The sequence below is a fragment of the Acyrthosiphon pisum genome, chromosome A1 (assembly GCF_005508785.2).
Source record: "Acyrthosiphon pisum isolate AL4f chromosome A1, pea_aphid_22Mar2018_4r6ur, whole genome shotgun sequence".
Classification (NCBI taxonomy): domain Eukaryota; kingdom Metazoa; phylum Arthropoda; class Insecta; order Hemiptera; family Aphididae; genus Acyrthosiphon; species Acyrthosiphon pisum.
Window position 1 is genome coordinate 37921314 of NC_042494.1, and position 17841 is coordinate 37939154.

The 17841-nt window shown below is 25.7% G+C and overlaps 3 protein-coding genes and 1 long non-coding RNA gene across 10 annotated transcripts; 3 read left to right on the forward strand and 1 right to left on the reverse strand.

Annotated features, from left to right (window-relative positions):
* The first annotated feature begins 819 nt into the window (after nt 1-819).
* LOC100168078 (poly(U)-binding-splicing factor half pint) lies at nt 820-12752 on the forward strand. 6 transcript variants are annotated; one of them, XM_008180404.2, is made up of 12 exons: nt 820-1339; nt 3394-3523; nt 5655-5720; nt 6603-6807; nt 7041-7257; nt 7570-7896; nt 7955-8066; nt 8139-8228; nt 8304-8566; nt 11867-11952; nt 12267-12376; nt 12498-12752. In XM_008180404.2, the coding sequence occupies exons 1-12, from the start codon at nt 1316-1318 to the stop codon at nt 12605-12607; spliced, it is 1740 nt and encodes a 579-aa protein (XP_008178626.1). In that variant the 5' UTR covers nt 820-1315; the 3' UTR covers nt 12608-12752. The 6 variants fall into 6 exon arrangements, with proteins under 6 accessions (XP_008178626.1, XP_001951881.2, XP_008178627.1 ...); XM_008180405.3 differs by adding an exon at nt 4228-4301 and having other exon boundaries at nt 821-1339; nt 7955-8228; XM_001951846.4 differs by having other exon boundaries at nt 7955-8228.
* Nucleotides 4586-5123, forward strand: LOC115033705. The gene is made up of 2 exons (XR_003839007.1): nt 4586-4941; nt 5067-5123. It is a non-coding gene; the product is annotated as an uncharacterized LOC115033705 (long non-coding RNA).
* Nucleotides 12753-13172: 420 nt separating the features above from the next.
* On the reverse strand, nt 13173-14334 carry LOC100166043 (NADH dehydrogenase [ubiquinone] 1 alpha subcomplex assembly factor 2). The gene has a single exon (XM_029487007.1). The coding sequence runs from the start codon at nt 14197-14199 to the stop codon at nt 13765-13767; it is 435 nt and encodes a 144-aa protein (XP_029342867.1). The 5' UTR covers nt 14200-14334; the 3' UTR covers nt 13173-13764.
* An 89-nt stretch (nt 14335-14423) lies between these two features.
* Nucleotides 14424-17317, forward strand: LOC100163999. Of its 2 annotated transcripts, XM_008180419.3 has the most exons (6): nt 14424-14565; nt 14796-14951; nt 15160-15351; nt 16028-16166; nt 16241-16376; nt 16435-17317. In XM_008180419.3, exons 2-6 carry the CDS (start codon nt 14802-14804, stop codon nt 16619-16621), a joined length of 804 nt encoding a protein of 267 aa, XP_008178641.1. In that variant the 5' UTR covers nt 14424-14565; nt 14796-14801; the 3' UTR covers nt 16622-17317. The 2 variants fall into 2 exon arrangements, with proteins under 2 accessions (XP_008178641.1, XP_001951900.2); XM_001951865.4 differs by having other exon boundaries at nt 14463-14951.
* The last annotated feature ends 524 nt before the right edge of the window (nt 17318-17841 follow it).

Below are 17841 nucleotides of genomic sequence, written 5' to 3' on the forward strand. Positions count from 1 at the left end.
CCGTTAGCCCCCCCCCTCCAGCGGACGCCACTGGTAATTCTGATTTATTTCCGTGTACATACTTTTTATTAAAAGTTTATATGAAAACATTTTTGCTAAACGCTATTGGACAAAACTGTTTAAATGGCCTAGCATTATTAAGTGTTCATAGAAGTATTAAAGTGGATCTAGAAGACATCCTAAAGAAATTTGCTCGTCAAAAAGATAGAGCTATATTTTACTAATATGAAATAGTCAACATATTGCATGCTTAGACTATAAATTAATAATTATTTTGTAAATTGTAATCGTAATTATATTTTGTAAAATTGTATTTTATATTTAATATTTTTTTTATTTATACTTTTAAATAATGTGAATAATTCTATATTTATATAAATAATTATAACTATTATGTACATTTAATATTATAATGAGGACTTATGTTTTTAATGATGATAATAATCAAATTTTATATTTTTAACGTAAAAATGACAAGTGTTTAGTATATATAATTAAAAAAATGTTGGACCCTTCATACAAATTATAGTTAATAATACCAACCTCACTGATATCTTCAAAACTAATTGTATTATTATCTGTATGACTGTACATTAAATTTCGTCGTGTACACACTACTCAGTACACTATACAAATTAAATAAATATATAAGCATATAACAGTTTAGTATTTACATATTATTTCATTATAATTAATTTAGATTTTAGCGCTAAAATATTTGACATGATTATTCCATGATGAAAACATTACCAACTCTATGGTGATTGGTTGGGATAGTCACTCCGTGGTTCAACGTTCAACCATTTTCTTTCGTATTCTTGTCCATGACCCATGTCAGGCGAATGTCGAAACTAGAACTTACTTTACAGTTTTCTTAATCTAGAAAATATACTAATTGTAAATACTAAAATTCCGATATTTTAATGTTCTCGCCGTTCTCGGTTTACACTGTTTCATAGTGTTTTCAATTCTCATTGCAAGATATTATCGTCAATCAGCATAATATCATTCCAATTTGTAGTGTTTGGTACTTCGATCACCATTCACCATCACATTCTCACGACAATATTCTTACTAAAAGTTTTTAGTTCTTACTGTTCTCCGCTTTTCTAATAATATGTCAAATAAATGAAGTTTAATTTTTATTTTTATTTCCATTTAAGTGTTTTAAGTTATACCTAATGCCTATCAACCTAACCCTATAATCATTTTGTTTCTATTATATTTAAAGGCACATTTAAATTCGATAAATTATTGTATTGTGGTATAGGTAACAGATAGTTATTATATTATTTTCAATAGTTTCAAACTAATCATGATGAACGGAAGTGTTGGTTTAGTAAGTACCTACAAATACTAGTTTTTTTTTTATGTAATTTCATAGTGTTTAGTTATACCTATTATTGATTATTATCATTTAATAAATAGGTATTTTCATTTTAAATATATTTAATGGTTCAAAATTACTTTATTATGGAACATTAAATCTAATTTTGTAAAAACAAAATAAAATATATTAGTATGTTACTACCTATTATGTAGGTAATTAACCTTTACAAGTTATCATAAATTCATAGTTTCTATGATTAGGTAGTTGTTACTAGATTTAACAAAATTAAGTATTCTTCTCTAAATTTTATTTTTATTTCTGTAAACATCTATGCTGTATTTATATATTTTATACTTTATTCACCAATCATAAGTCTAGTAGTGTAACTTATTCAGCTGTTGTTTAAGTAGGTGTAATTGTCCGTTAGATGTTCTCTTCCGATGCTTGCCATTTATGTATCAGAATGTCCAGGGATATAACTTTTCACATTAGATACCGGGTGTCCGAGGCTCTAGCCACAGCGATAAACTGTAGAGGTTTACTTAGTTTTTTTAATATTCCAAGTACTATTTGTAGTTTTATTATATTTATATATTTTAAGCAGATCGATGATCATAATAGGTACCCCTTTTACCAGAATGATTAAAATGCTGTTGCCTGTTTAATATAGGTAGTTATTATCATAAATATTACAAACTTTGATACCTATATTCAGAATAAATTTTAAATTTCATTTTATGAACACTTACAGACAGGTATTTAATATTAGTTAATTATTGAAGTTTTCAACACCATACAACTTCATTTACCATTATAAACCTGAAGTTAGTTATTTAAAGTAAATATTTTAAACTAACTTAGCATCAAAAACGTATTACCTAACATAGTTATATTAATCATCAAATTCAATTCATAGTCAGTGTTAAAATAAATTGCATTATATTTTTAATTATTTTTAATATAGATTATTTCATGTTTAAACTATGATGTATTTACTCTTGTGGCTACATACACAGACAAAATAAAGTACAGAAAATTAGATATTTTGTTGTAAAGGTTTAGTAGAAAAGTGTGATTTTATCAGGGATGGAAAATGATTTAATTTTTTCGTTTTCGTTTTTGTTTATTGATTTGAAAAATTTTGTTTTTGTTAAACGTTTTTGATAATATATTTTTTTTTATATTATATTCTTATAACTTATAACTTTTAAGTTATAATAGTAACGCGCAATATAGAAATGGACTTAAAAGTTGAAAATTAAAATTAATTATTATATATATATTGTATACAATATATATAATATTCTTATAACTTATAACTTTTAAGTTATAATAGTAACACGCAATACAGAAATGCACTTAAAAGTTAAAAATTAAAATTAATTATTCTTAATATTTAAATTTAAAACAAAATTATAATTTACATAAAAATTAGAAAATTCGAAATTTCTGATTTAAAATTGAATGGTTTTTAAAGTTAAAGATTAAAAAATAAAGACAAGTGAATTTATTTCAAAATTTTTTTTTTCATGGTATAATTTAATAATTAAATAATGTATACTACTATAATTTATTTTCGTTTTTGATTTCGTTATCATTTTTTCAGTTGTTTTTTGTTTTTGTTTTATTAATTGTTTTTGTTTTTGTGTTTTTTTTCCGTTTAATAACTTTTTTTAAAAACGTTTTCCATCCCTGGATTTTATATATACAAAATTAACCTGATAATCTTTAATCATAGTTTTAAATATTATGGATATTTTGTAAAAATATATTGTAATTATTACTTAGGTATAATATTGACAATAGTTATGCCAAGTTGCATAACAAAAAAAAGTTGATTAATTGAATAGTTCACTAAAAATGTAATAGACCAATAATGGGCCACTAAATCATGTTTAAGAGACCCACCCCACTATTGATGCATTTAATAAGTAATCCTTTATACAACTCGTCATTAGTATAGTTTAATAATATAATGTAACTATTTAAATAATAAATAATAAAAAATAAAAAATAATATTTATATTTATAAAATGTATTAACGTATTTAATGTATTATTTAGCAGCAACAACCATTTATTAGCTCACTGCCAACAGCTAATTCCAACAACTACCAACCTGCATCCGTCTCTGCACCAGTCATGTCAAATGGTACAGAAGAGGAACCAGAAGCTAAAGTACCAAAACATGAAGGTATTGTATTTTTAGTTATTTTTAAACAATTTAATTATTATTTTGTTTTAAATTAAGGTACTGAAATCCCTTTTTATAGAAAATAAATATTCATGTCTTTATATTTATATATTTATATGGGTGCATATTATATCTAATAATTTTATGATTAATAATTTCTTTGTAATTCAGTATTTTTTTTTAGGTTTAAATAGTCTCCATATCTACATATTAAAAACTGTTATAAATCAATTTGTTAATATTGAAAATAGAAAATTCCATGTTTATGATAAAAAAAAAAAATAGTACCTAATTAAATTTATTTTTTTAAATATATTATTTAATTTATATTTGTATATGACTTAATTAAAAAATATTTAACATCTTCAAACTCAAGGAAATAATTTGACCTATAGATTTTTATTAACTAACTGTTAGGAGATGCTTGTTTCTAATACAAATTTGTATTTTTAAATATTTATAAAATACATTCAGAATAATGTTAATCTATTCTATTATATATTATTTAAATATCAGGTTGACTATTTTTTAGTTTAAGTTCTCTTAAGTATCTCTTAACTCTTAAGAAATATAATTATCTAGCCTAATAAATAGATAAAATGTAACATATTTTAAAATAAATCAAAAAAATATAATCTAACTAATATAATCTTTACCAGTTAAACTAATCAATATTCTTTTTTTTTTTTTTTGAGATGTTCCAGGCGGTTTACTGATAGCACTAGTCTATACGCTTCTCACACATCAAAAGATTAAATTACCTAGTTTGTAGGGAAGGGTGTGTACAATACTTATAAACATTTATTTTCATGTAATTATTTTTTTTATGTATATTTTACTAACCTTAGTTCATCGAAATGTTCCATTTTATTAACAAACAGAACAGAGAGCTATTTGTGACTCAATTATGTTTGGTATGCTAATATTTGTAAATTGAACCATTATTTTATGATGTATTTGTTTCTCAAAATTATTATTCTTTCCCTCATCAAAAAATAAAATAATGTTTAATTTGTTTCACATTAGGTTATCGTTAAATATTTATTAAACTATGCATATGTTAGAACTCAGAAAAAATATATATTTACCTATCAGAAAATCATCATTAAATATGTTTAAATTGCGAAATATATAGTGAAAAATTCATCAAAATTTCCAAAATTTAGCAACTTTTCTTCTTCGACGACAACTTAAATCTTAAAAATATTATCTTAATAAAGTAATAAGTAGGTTTAAAATACTGTTATATCATGGTTGCTAAATTCTTTTTTTTTTAATGGTTAATGGATGCAGGTAAATTTTCTAGAATCATATTATTCATCCAAAATGTTGTGTTTGTTTTGGATCAATTGATTTCAGTTTTGGAGTTAACTTTCAAATTGGTCCATTTGGTAGGCCTGTGGTTGTTTAAAAACGTTGTAAGTATAATTGACGACTAAATTAGGAGAATTTAAACATTTATCTACTTTATATTTTATTTTGGTTTGTTTTTGTTTTCGTCATGCTCTTCTGTGTTGTCTCCGGACCAATATCCCTCTACTAGCAAGTGCAGCCACCTGAACAAGTCAGGCCTACTACCCGTTGCGGTTAAGGTCTCTAATGGAAAAAAAATATGTTTGCTCATACCATAATGGTGTTATTTGATACATATTAAACATTCAGCAAATAACATATTTAAATTAAATACATTAACATTAAAACAATTAATACATGTCCTATAAATTAGTAAATATTATTTCCTCCTATTCTACATTGTATTTAAAAACATTTTTGCTGTTTGTTTATTAAAAATATAGTTTTTGCAACTTTTTATAGATAGTTTTAAAGAGCGACTTGTTTTAAATATTTAGAAAATTAATTAAATTGTGTTTATAATTTTTTCTTAAAACTTATAAGTGAAAAATATATATTCATTTATTAACTGAATAGTATTTTATAAAATTATATTTAAGTCAATGCTTAAAATATCTTAGTTGCATAAATTATTTGATATATATATAAAATAAATTATATTCTTTTTCAGGCAATATTTAATTCTTTCTTAATTATTTTTAAAAAATAAATTATCTTGACGTTTAATGTTTATATCCTCTTGAGTTAAAATTTTTATTAACATGTTTTTTTCTTTCAGTGAATGGAAATGCATCATTCACTACTGCACCATATGATTTCAATCAAGTTGGAACTTTAATCTCAGGTACTTAATTATTTACTTATGGTAATTTAATTTGAATAAGTTATTAGGCTATGTGCAATTATGAATGACTTAATTATTTAATTGAGTCTAATACTCTATATAAGTTATATTTTTTACTAATATATCCTATAAGTTTAAAATGGTAAAAATATTAAGAGGATGTCACACCTGCATGTGTAGTCTGTGTCTTACAAATGTACAACATAGCAAAAACTGTTTTGCGCGGGGCAACTTTTCTCGCAGAAATATTTGTTGTAGAACTACAAAATGTTCACAACATGTAAAGAAGAACTTTATCTGTGCAACAGTGTGCTCCTTATTTTAATAGCACTATTCAATCATTTTTTATAAGCAAATGAAAAAAAAACAAAAACCAAATGTTAAGAAGCAAATAACTTATTGTATTTATGGTATCTAAAATATGGGCACGATGTTGCATAGACAATTTTCCACCATGTTCAGAAATTTTGGAGCCACTACTACAAGCATAGAAAGATAAAAGTTGTCCCGTGCTAAACAGTTTTTGTTATGTTGTACATTTGTAAGACAGAGACAACACATGCGGGTTTGACATCCTCTTAATTTTTTTTCTTAAACTTTCTAAATTACAATATATATTAAAATTGTTCAATTATTTATGTTTTATATGATGAACTTGATTGTGTATTATACTATTTAAATGCTTAACATTCTTGTTGTTATTCTTATACTCAGAAATTCTATTTTATGGATGTCAGTATAACATTTGTTGTCTTTCATCTTATTATTGAAAACCTGCTCTTCATATTTTATATTTTGGTTCTAGTGCTACAGATTATTTGATTCTAAAAATATAATATTGTTTAATTGTGGTATAATATTGAATTATTATATGATTTATAGGTCCTGGTTCAAGACTTGGTATTTTAGGTGCACTTGCTGCTCCTTTAATCAAATTGAGTACGGAACAAAATGAAGCTGTTGCCAAAGCTAAAAAATATGCTATGGAACAAAGTATTAAGATGGTATTAATGAAACAAACATTAGCCCATCAACAACAACAAGCCAAGTCATTCCATCGTCACCAAGCTTTAATATTAATGTGCAGGTCAGTTAAACATTCACTACAATTCTGTTGAATATTTCAATTCAATAAATAAACAATATGATGTAAAATAATATACGATATTGAGAGTTGGTTGAGACTAATATCTTTTATTGTGTTTCCCTAATTAGTGATTAATTTGCTGATAAGACCTGATTGTTTTAAAATTATTTCCATAACTTGTATAAATTATATTCAAAACAATAAAGTATATTAATTTGGCATATAATGTTTAGAGTGTATGTTGGAAGTATTAGTTTTGAACTCAAAGAAGACTCAATTAAGCAAGCATTTTCACCATTTGGTTGTATTAAATCGATTAACATGTCTTGGGATCCAATTACTCAAAAGCACAAAGGTTTTGCATTTGTAGAATATGAAATACCAGAAGCTGCTCAGCTTGCACTTGAACAAATGAATGGAGTAATGCTTGGTGGTCGAAATATTAAAGTTGTAAGTATTACATACATGTTCTTATAATCTTATAAACATTTACTTTGTCCAAGATGAGAAACACAGTCGACAACTGACTGGTGTGCAGGGGCATGGCAATGCTACACATCGGGTATATAGATTGATGACTCGGTAAAGGTGATAAACAGGGGTTGTTACCTGACTACCGCTGATGAAAACTGGTTGCTGCTGACTGTGTTTCTTATTTTGGACAGAGTATAGTATTATTGCCTGGTTAAGAAAAAAATGATATTAATTAGTAGTTTTGCAGTAAAAGCCATTATAATATGTATAATACTGTCTTTGATTTAGGTTGGACGTCCTAGCAATATGCCACAAGCTCAATCTGTCATTGATGAGATTCAGGAAGAAGCTAAACAATATAATCGTATTTACGTAGCATCTATACATCCAGACTTAACTGAAGATGATATAAAAAGTGTATTTGAAGCATTTGGCCCAATTAGGACATGTAAACTTGCACAAGGTAGTACACCAAACAGACATCGGGGCTATGGTTTCATTGAGTACGAGGGTCGTCAAGCGGCTATTGAAGCAATATCTTCAATGAATCTTTTTGACCTTGGAGGCCAGTATTTAAGAGTTGGGCGTGCCATTACTCCTCCAAATGCGCTTCATGTAAATTTAAAATATTTATAAATTAATGAGATACATATTTTAATATACACATTTTCAGGGTCCTTCATCTTCAAGTCATATGCCTACAGCTGCCGCTGTTGCAGCTGCAGCAGCTACAGCAAAAATTCAAGCGATGGATGCAGTTGCTACTAATGCAGTTTTAGGTTTAAGTAAATTAAGTTCTCAATTAGGTGCTCAAACAGCTGTCTTACCTGGTTTACAACAATTACCTACTACATTAGGTATAACTCCTGCTGTTCCAGCTGCTACTATACCACCGCCAGGGATTGCTATACCACAACAAATTAGAGCTCCAGTACCAATAATACCAGGTAACTTTATTTTTCTACTCATACATTTTTGTATCCAATAAAGCAAAAAGATAAAATATAAGTATTGTTTTTTAGGTACCACAGGATTGAGTCCAGTTATTCAACAAGCTATACCTCCGCCAACACTTATAAATCCTACGCAATTAGCTGCCCCTGTAATTCCAACAGTAACGGCAGATGCACAAAAACGGGCTGATCAACAAAAAAAACAAGAAGAATTACAAAAAAAATTATTGGAAGAAACTGAACCTCAAACATTACAACAACAAGAAAATATGTCTATTAAAGGACAAAGTGCTAGACACCTTGTTATGCAAAAATTAATGCGAAAAACTGAGGTAAATATAATAACATTTCAATAAACCTACAGTCTAGTCTCACCAAACTTAGGTATATCTTTAAGACTGATACTAGAATGTAAATAGTATTAAGGATCAAAATTGAACATTAGATCTAATGATTAAATGGGCATTTGGATTTAAATTTATTTAATACAAACTATTAGATATTTTAGTATCTAAGAAAAGTGTTGAATGTATTGATTTAACAATGATCACATTAAGTGATTTAATTACATGTGTTGTTTTTTTTGTTTTGACATGTATATGCTTTATGGCTGATCATTCTATGATTTTGGGCGACATGGAGAGTGTTACCATGACATCATTCTGTTGAGGCTGGGAGTCTAAAATATTATTCTATTTTTCTGATTGATTACTTGGGCTGAGGGACTTCTAGTACTCATAAACATGGGAAATATGTATGCACTTAAGCACTAAAAAAACATTAAACATAATTACTTCATACAACCTATATCATTAGATCTTAGTTACTATTATAAATTGTCTTTCAATAATAATGTCATCCTACTGATTACCTTTAATGTAATTCTATTCACATAGGTATATATATTTGTATATTTTAATATTTGTAAACGACTCTAAAATGCCCAACTACAAATAATGGCCAAAGAAGCAGGGGTTTTTTGATATAAAAAAAAAAAAAACATACTGTAATAGAAAAATATAATAACACTTTTTAAGAGGATGCTATACCCGTATGCGTTATCTCTGTCTTACAAATGTACAACATAGCGAAAAATTGTTTTGCTCGGGATAGAACCACTCCCTCGGTATTCATAGTAGAATTACCAAAATTACACAACGCATTGGGAACAACTTTACCTGTGTCATAGTATTTTTATTTTTTTGATAGCATTTACCAATAATTTTTAATAATTAAATGAAAAAACAAAAAAAAATCCTAATGTTCTCAAACTGATAACTTTAATTTTATTTATGCTATCCAAATAATAAAAACGCTACGACACAGATAAAATTGTTCCCTGTGCGTTGTGTGATTTTGGAAATCCCGCAATAAATACTGAGGAAGTGGTTCTATCCCGCGCAAAACAGTTTTTTGCTATCTTGTACATTTGTAAGAAGGAGACAACGCATGCGGATATAGCGTCCTCTTAAGGACATTTTAAATTCAAATTTGGATGAAATTATATATTTATTTAAATGAAAAATAACTGTTAAATAGTTACTATTTTAGTTATTTTGTTGTGATTTAAAAATATTATTCATGGGCACTTAAAACTTTTAAAGTATACTATTATATTTTAGACACAATTACATTTTCAAATGCAATTTTTTTATCAAAAAATAATTTAACCTACTGACTAATAGTATAATGAATTACTTTAATCATAATAATATTATAAAATATGCTTAGTAATATGGATTGCTCAGAATCGCTTTTCGTTTACAATGATTTTATATTATTGAATTCTAACTTAACACATTTATTACAGTGACTCTTTTAGACTAATTTACAGCAGAATGTTACTCACTTAATTTATTGTCTTTTTGAATGTTTTATCCAATTTTGGTGTAAATGCATAAAATCCAGATCTGAGAGGATGAAATTTTATTTTGTTACAAATTTCCATATAGTCTTTCTGTGATATTTAAATTATACTTAGCATTTACTCCTCTTAAGCAATGTTGCTTATTACCTTTATAAGTATTATGCACGGTATTATATACTTTAAATAAATATTGAATCTGCGAGTGTTAGAAATAAGTAGCAATAATTAATTATGTCGTGTTAAACTACCTACCTAATTAACTATTATTTTTTTTTTTTTTGTTCTAAATACTTAAATATTTAAATATTTATTCAATTACTCATCACTATAAAGCAGGGATGGAAAACGTTTTTAAAAAACTTTATTAAACAGAAAATAACAAAAAACAATTAAACAAAAACAAAAAACAACTAAAAAAAGATAACAAAAAATTTAATAACGAAATCGAAAACGAAAATAAATTATAGTATTATACATTATTAAATTATTTATACCACAAAAAAAATTTTTTTAAAAATTTCGCTTGTCTTTACTTTTTAATCTTTAACTTAAAAAAAAACATTTTAATTTGAAACAGAAACTTTGAATTTTCTAATTTTTATATAAATTATAATTTTGATTTAAAATTTAAATATTAAGAATAATTAATTTTAATTTTTAACTTTTAAGTGCATTTCTATATTGCGTGTTACTATTATAACTTAAAAGTTAAAAGTTATAAGTTATAAGAATATAATATATAAAAAAAATATATATTATTAATAACGTTATTTGGAAACAATTTTTATTAAATACTAGCTGATCCCGTGCACTTCGTTTCCCAGCAACCAATAATTATTATTATAATAGCTTCAAAACCCATGGCAACCATTTAAAAACAAAAATTTCCATCGGAAATCTCAAAATTTCGGTTTGAGCACCTCCCGGGGTTGGTTCTCTCCCTTTTTCAATTAGCCTATCTTCTGCTCAGAGGTATAATCTATCTATATATATATATATATATAAATATCTGATCCCATTCACTTCGTTGCCCATTAAAATTTCCAACATTTTATCAGAAATTTCAAAATAATATATAATTGGTTGCCATGGTAACATGGACACACACACTGACACACATACATTCATTTTTATATGTAAAGATAAAATATAAACATTTTATAAATTAATTTTTATTTAATTATAGTTGCCATTGGTTACAGTCTACAGTAGAAATGAGTGTTTATTTATTATTGGTTGCCATTGGTTAGGTTTCGGGCAGTTAATATTTGGGCAGATCAGGTACAAGCTATTCGGATTGCCAACCAGGGTGGCTGAGTTTCACTTACTGCAGCAAGTTACACACAAAAGGAGTCGAACAATCATAATTATTTTAAGAGTTGCAATTTTTACGGACAACGAAGTGCACAGGTTCAGCTTCAGCTATAAAAATACATTTATCATTAATACCACTAGAAACATTTCAATACGTTTTAATTAACCGTTTTTTATATTTACTTGCTGATCACATTAAACGATAAAATTCGAATAAAAAATCATACATATCATCGTGTCCGAAGACAAATAAACAATCAATCACGATCGAAACTGTGATGGGTCGGCTAGTATAAATATAAATGTGAACACATGTATACTTTACTCCTAATTAGTAATTACCATGTAATTATGACAAAATATAATAATATATTGGTTTGCAAACAAACTCATAGTAAAATTGAACAATTAAACAATTGTATTTATTTGTTTGTTTAAAATGTTAATATAGAGTAGAGTTGTTATACTCAGAAACATGGTTGGAGTTGAAGATGTAGATGACAGTTTACAAGAAGAAATTCAAGATGAATGTAGCAAGTAATTAATTTTTTTTTTTTGCAATATTAGTTTTTTTTTTTAGTTTACAACAGGTTGATGTTTTGATAATATTCTATTATTTTTAATTTTTAATAATTATTTTGGTATACTACGTAAGTTATATTGTTAATGGTTCCCAGTTATGTTTAAGAAATGGCAATCTAAAGAGAAACGCATCCAGTTGAACCAGTGACGATGCGTGTTAGCACAATAGCATTGCAGCCTTATTCTGCTCAGCCACTCAATTCCCTGCTTATCATTAATAATTAATTTTATTTTATTTGCTAATATTTTTTTTTTTTTTTTTTATATAGATTTGGTGTAGTCGAACGTGTTATTATTTATAAAGAAAAACAATCAGATAGTGTAGATGACGATTCAGATACAATTGTAAAAATATTTGTAGAGTTTACGCAGATGTCAGGTAATTTATAAAAGTGGTATATTTCTACTTCACGGGTCACCTTTTTTTTGCAATTTTTCCATGAGAATAAATTATGTTTGATAAGCGATAGTAATATTAATTGATAATTATTATTTTTCAGAGGCCGAACAAGCTCGTGACTCCCTAAATGGTCGATTCTTTGGCGGACGATTAGTTAAAGCTGAACTTTATGATCAAGCATTATTTGACCATAGTGACTTTTCTGGTTGAATTAGTTTAAATGTCCATTATTATAATTATATGTATATTATTTTACTTCACTATTTAGTTATTTTAATATTAACTCAAATATATTATATAACTAATTATTTTATTATGTATCTATAATATTTTGTAAATAAAAGATTTTTTGCAATTTTTATTAATTTATTAATGATTACTACTACAGTAATGATATATTATTCTAGTATCTGTAAAATTACAAATTTTATAGAAATACTTAACGTAATGGTGAAACTCCTATATATGATATTATATACACATTATTTATTAAAACTTAAAATATTGACTACATTATTCATATATTCACATACAAAATTGCACAAATTATGAATACCTATTATTGGGAAGACAGGTTAACCCTGGGAGTGCTGTCAACACGTATAGTAACGATGGTTAGGCAGGTTCTTCCGTGCGTAGAGTCCGGAGTTTATATGTATTTTCCCGAAAATTTACATTCAAATTGCTTTAAGCGAAGTGCATTTAAATGTATTTGATAATATTAGTATAAATTGTACTTACCAACTTATACAGTTAGCTATAAAAACTCATAAAGTTTCGATAACAAAATTAATTTATTATAAAAAGTAAAATAACCAATATACAACTACATCTATACATCTTAAATTGTAAGGTACAAATTGTTTCCACCAGAGCGCGTTTTATTTATCGGCTTCCCCAATATTGTATTACATTTTCATATCTGAGTAATATCAATATCACTTATCAAATGTTATTGAAAGGTAACAAATTTGTTTAAAGGCAAAGAAGCTTAAGTTTTTGTAGTTGATTAAATAGCTTGTTAAAATTATTTTTGTTTGATTAAAAATAATAAGTGACAAGGTAAAGTAACATAAATGAGAGAACTTTCCTAAGATATATTCACACAGTAGTTGATAATAATAACTCATTGAAATAAAATATAATACAATATGTGCAATTTGGTTCTAAATTTAGTAAGAACTGTGTAAGTTCTACAATTATTAGAAATTACATAAATAAATAACATTATTTGTACCCAAGAATAACTATTATTTTCTATCAGACATTATGACTACTTAAATTCAAAAAGTATTATCAAAACATAAGTAATACATAACAAACTGTTATTTTTGCAGTATATTTTACAAAGAGTTGTTGACTAAAATTTATTTTATTTTACTTTTTAAATTTCCAGGTTGTATTTCAAATTTTTCGGACATATCAGGAAACCCTTTACTATTTTGTTGACATTCTGTTTCATTAGTAGAGCCTGGAAGTCTAAATTTCTGTGCAATATTCTCAGCATTAATTTTCTTCATATTTGCAATAGCTTCGTTATGAGCAATTTCCTCTTGAGTTGGTGGTTCATCACGTCTTCCTCTTAACCACTGTGACCATTCAGGTGTTGGAACACCTGATTCTTCATCTACTGGAACAAACCATCTTCTTGGCAATCTACGGCCACCTTGAGGATCGGCTTCTAACTCAAAGTATTTATTACCTTGTGCATCAATACCAATTGGTTTTTCTTTCAGTTTAGGTTGAAGAGATTTTAAAAAATTATCAAATACTATTTTCCACAAGCGACGTTCAGAGGGCATATTCAATTTGTCAACAATATAAATTTATAGAACTAGTATTTAATTAGTGAATAAATAATATTATATACCCTAAAGGCTAGAACAGCATTCACCTGCAAAACGAATAATAAAAATGAAGCATAAAATTATGACTGATAATCTTATCACAAAGCACAATATTTTGAAATTACCATAGATACGGCATAGACTACGGACCACGATTAAAAATAGTAGTTTCGGCGGCGTTCAAAACATTTGAGGGTCACTGATAAGCTGCTCGTTTACAGTCCATTATATCTTTAAATCGTATATATTATTGTCGTATACAGTATTTTGGTGACAGGCACTGACAGCTCAGATATTGGTGACAATCAATTTTAGCTAACTGTAACTATTCTCTACCTAATTATAAATTATTTCTATTTTTTTTTTTTTTTTACTAATAAACACAATAATATAATCGTTATATTATGATGTTTTATAAATGTATACATGACGAAGAAGTCAAAATTTTTGTACAGAATTCAAATATTTTAAATTATGTTTAGTACTATATAATCTAAACATATCCTTAATTTGGTTATTTTTATTTTAAAAAAAAAATTGAAAATTTTAAGTTAGATATGTGGATGCCTACAAAGAAAACCTTTAATAATGCTCCAATGTTTTTTCAATTCCGTCGAAAAGGTGATTTTTGTATTTTTAGTTTTACCAATATGAAACAGTTATACTCAAAAGAAATACATGAATCTTCATTAGCCTCAATATATGCGGTGAGTACCTACTATGAATATTAATTTAACTCGAAAGTTATTTTTCATAAATATACATTCACAATAACTTCAAAATAAAAATTAAACGTTCCAAAATGGATAATTTAAACTTTTTCTCAGTCTGAATTATTTTTAAATTTGTATAATAACCAATATTGCTGAGTTTTATGTATAGATATTTATGGTGATTATTGTTTTATATGCCTAGCCGACCAATAAAATTGAAGTTGATGTTAAAAACGTTGTTGGATTTTTTGAAAGTAGTGGAGAGTTGTATAATGTAAATTATAATTTTTATCCAGACAAATTGAATATTAAGGCAGATCTGACAATAACTTTATCAGAAGAGTTTCCACCATTTAAATTGGAATTGGATTTGGAATTAAAGGATGAAAATATTGTAAGTATCGATTGTATACCATTGCAGTTCATATTAGGAGTATTGTTCATAGTTCAACTGAACAATGGATATGATTACAACACTATCATATTATGTATTATACATTCTATACTAATATGTTGGTTATTCTTATTTTGTTGCATATGACAGAAGTAAAGCCTAAGAAAGTATGAAACTAAAAGGTCATGGTGTCATGTCTAGTTTAGCATAGTAGAAAAATATATCATCAGTTTTATTTTAACCATGTTTTATACTAAACATTGAATATAAGTCATATTATATACCTCAGGTGATTCATGGCTAGGTTCGTTTATGAATTTTGCTATCACAAAAAAAAGGTTAGGGTTATAAACAATAGATTTACAGGTTTTTCTTTGATACCTTATTTTTGTTTTTAATGTAGATCATGATATTTGTACATGGGGCCCATGCAGACTACATTTTTACATTTATCATCACAAAAATGTCTAAAAATTATATTTAAAATAATTTTCTGTAGTCTATTATACATTTCATGAGTAATTTTCATTACTTATTTTTTTAATAGTTTCTGAAAACTGCTCTCTAAATTCTTATACCTATATTCAACTATGAATACTAAGTTGTTATTAACTTAGTATGTATTTTAAAATAAAATAATGATACCTTATGTTGTTTTTTTACGTTTCGTACATAGTTTTATTCCACATTGACTTGCCCATTATTGAAAATAATAAAACAATTAAAACAAAACCAAGAAGATTTATTTAATATTATTGAAAAAAAGGACTTGGAAATATCTGAATATAAATTAATAGGAGGCAATATTACACATGGTCTGTATATTTTATAACTCTAAGAACATAATATATTCAAATGGTTATATCATAGTTTATTTGATTTTGAATAGAAAATATTAAGACAGATATTTTTGAGAAAGATGATTTCTTTATGAATACACTACTAAATCATAAAGATTTATGTAATGAAAGCCAACATCTATATGAAATATATTCATCGCCTCTAATTGAACAGCACAATACCAGGTAAAAATAAGTTTTTTTTTTAAACATTTATAACTCCAACAACATTATCTTTTTAAAGATATTCTGATGAACCCAAAGAATCAAAGAACATATGCATTAAGGAGGAAAATCAAGACATTCAAACAATTATTTCAAATAATAGTATTGACCACAAAGCCTTAAAAAGTTCAACTACAGTAGAAATTACACAAAAATCAATTAATGTTACAAAGCGGAAAAAACCCTCTTTCTTAAAAAATCTTTGAAATTATTATTTAATACGTAAAAATGATGTACAAAATACTATATTTTTTAATCAAATCGTTTATTTGCAACAAAATAGAATATTTAATAATTGGTTAGTCCAACCAATTATTATTACACATTTTATAAATTTGACATGTACGAAATGCATATTATCTTCAACTAGAAAAAATATTTTTTTAAGAACCAGTCTCAATGTGTTTACTTTGAAGTATCAAATATTTTATAATTTAATTAAAATTTAACTTATACTATTTTTTTTTTTAACAATTATTGTGAACTAGTAGGTACCAAAATGTTCTGGAAACATTTCTAAACCATTGATTATTGTTGAAAATATAAAGTATACTATGTATATTTGTATATAGTTTTTAATCTTTAAAATAGTTGTATTAGATTGTTGTTTATGGTTATCTAAAACGTTCAAATATTATATTAAGTATAAAAAAGTGGTAACTAGTTTTTTGCTTGGCTCAATACTTGTATTTTGGTAATTTGAAATAAATAAATTTGTATATAGAGGGACATGACTTGGGGATAATTTTGAAAATATAATTGAAAAGACTGTAAATAATCAATGGTTTATTGGTACTGAATTTAATGTCAAATAATTACACCTAAATTATTTAACAACAAATTCATATATATATATTCAATACATTATATTGTTATTAATATAACATTTGACACCAACATAATTCATATTTTTTTCATACAGCAAACCTTAAACAACCCAATTACAAACAAAATAGATATATACATACATACACATACATTATTATTATAAAATAAAATAAAATCTATATTGATGAATTTGCTCAAAAGATTAAAAATAATAAGCAAATTAAATATGAAAAATTGTAACTATTACATACATATTTCAGTTTTTAGAATAGTTTAATAATTTAAATTATTTTTTATTGAAAATACATCTTAAATAAAAATAATATATAGTTGCACATCATACATATTAACAAAAAAGTTTTGTTTTAATATTAGTTCTATTATTACATTGTGTATATTTCAAGTTTTCGAATCAATATATAATTATAAAACAATATATACAACAATTTCATTTGAAACAAAATAATATACCAAAATAAATTTAAATAAAAATAAATTGTTGTGTTATGGTATGTATAATTTAATAATTCATAAAAACGAACTAATAAGGAACTAACTTAATTAATCATATGATTAACATAAATATCTAAGTAAATAT

Bases quoted from the DNA above. Each gene is read 5' to 3' on its own strand.
- LOC100166043 (XM_029487007.1), bottom strand. From the start codon at position 14,199: ATGCCCTCTGAACGTCGCTTGTGGAAAATAGTATTTGATAATTTTTTA.
- LOC100168078 (XM_001951846.4), top strand. From the start codon at position 1,316: ATGATGAACGGAAGTGTTGGTTTA. The intron at 3,524-5,654 runs GTATTGTATTTT...TTTTTCTTTCAG, and splicing joins TAAAGTACCAAAACATGAAG to TGAATGGAAATGCATCATTC. The intron at 7,258-7,569 runs GTAAGTATTACA...TCTTTGATTTAG, and splicing joins GTGGTCGAAATATTAAAGTT to GTTGGACGTCCTAGCAATAT.
- LOC100163999 (XM_008180419.3), top strand. From the start codon at position 14,802: ATGTGGATGCCTACAAAGAAAACCTTTAATAATGCTCCAATGTTTTTT. The intron at 15,352-16,027 runs GTAAGTATCGAT...TTTCGTACATAG, and splicing joins AATTAAAGGATGAAAATATT to TTTTATTCCACATTGACTTG. The intron at 16,167-16,240 runs GTCTGTATATTT...GATTTTGAATAG, and splicing joins AGGAGGCAATATTACACATG to AAAATATTAAGACAGATATT.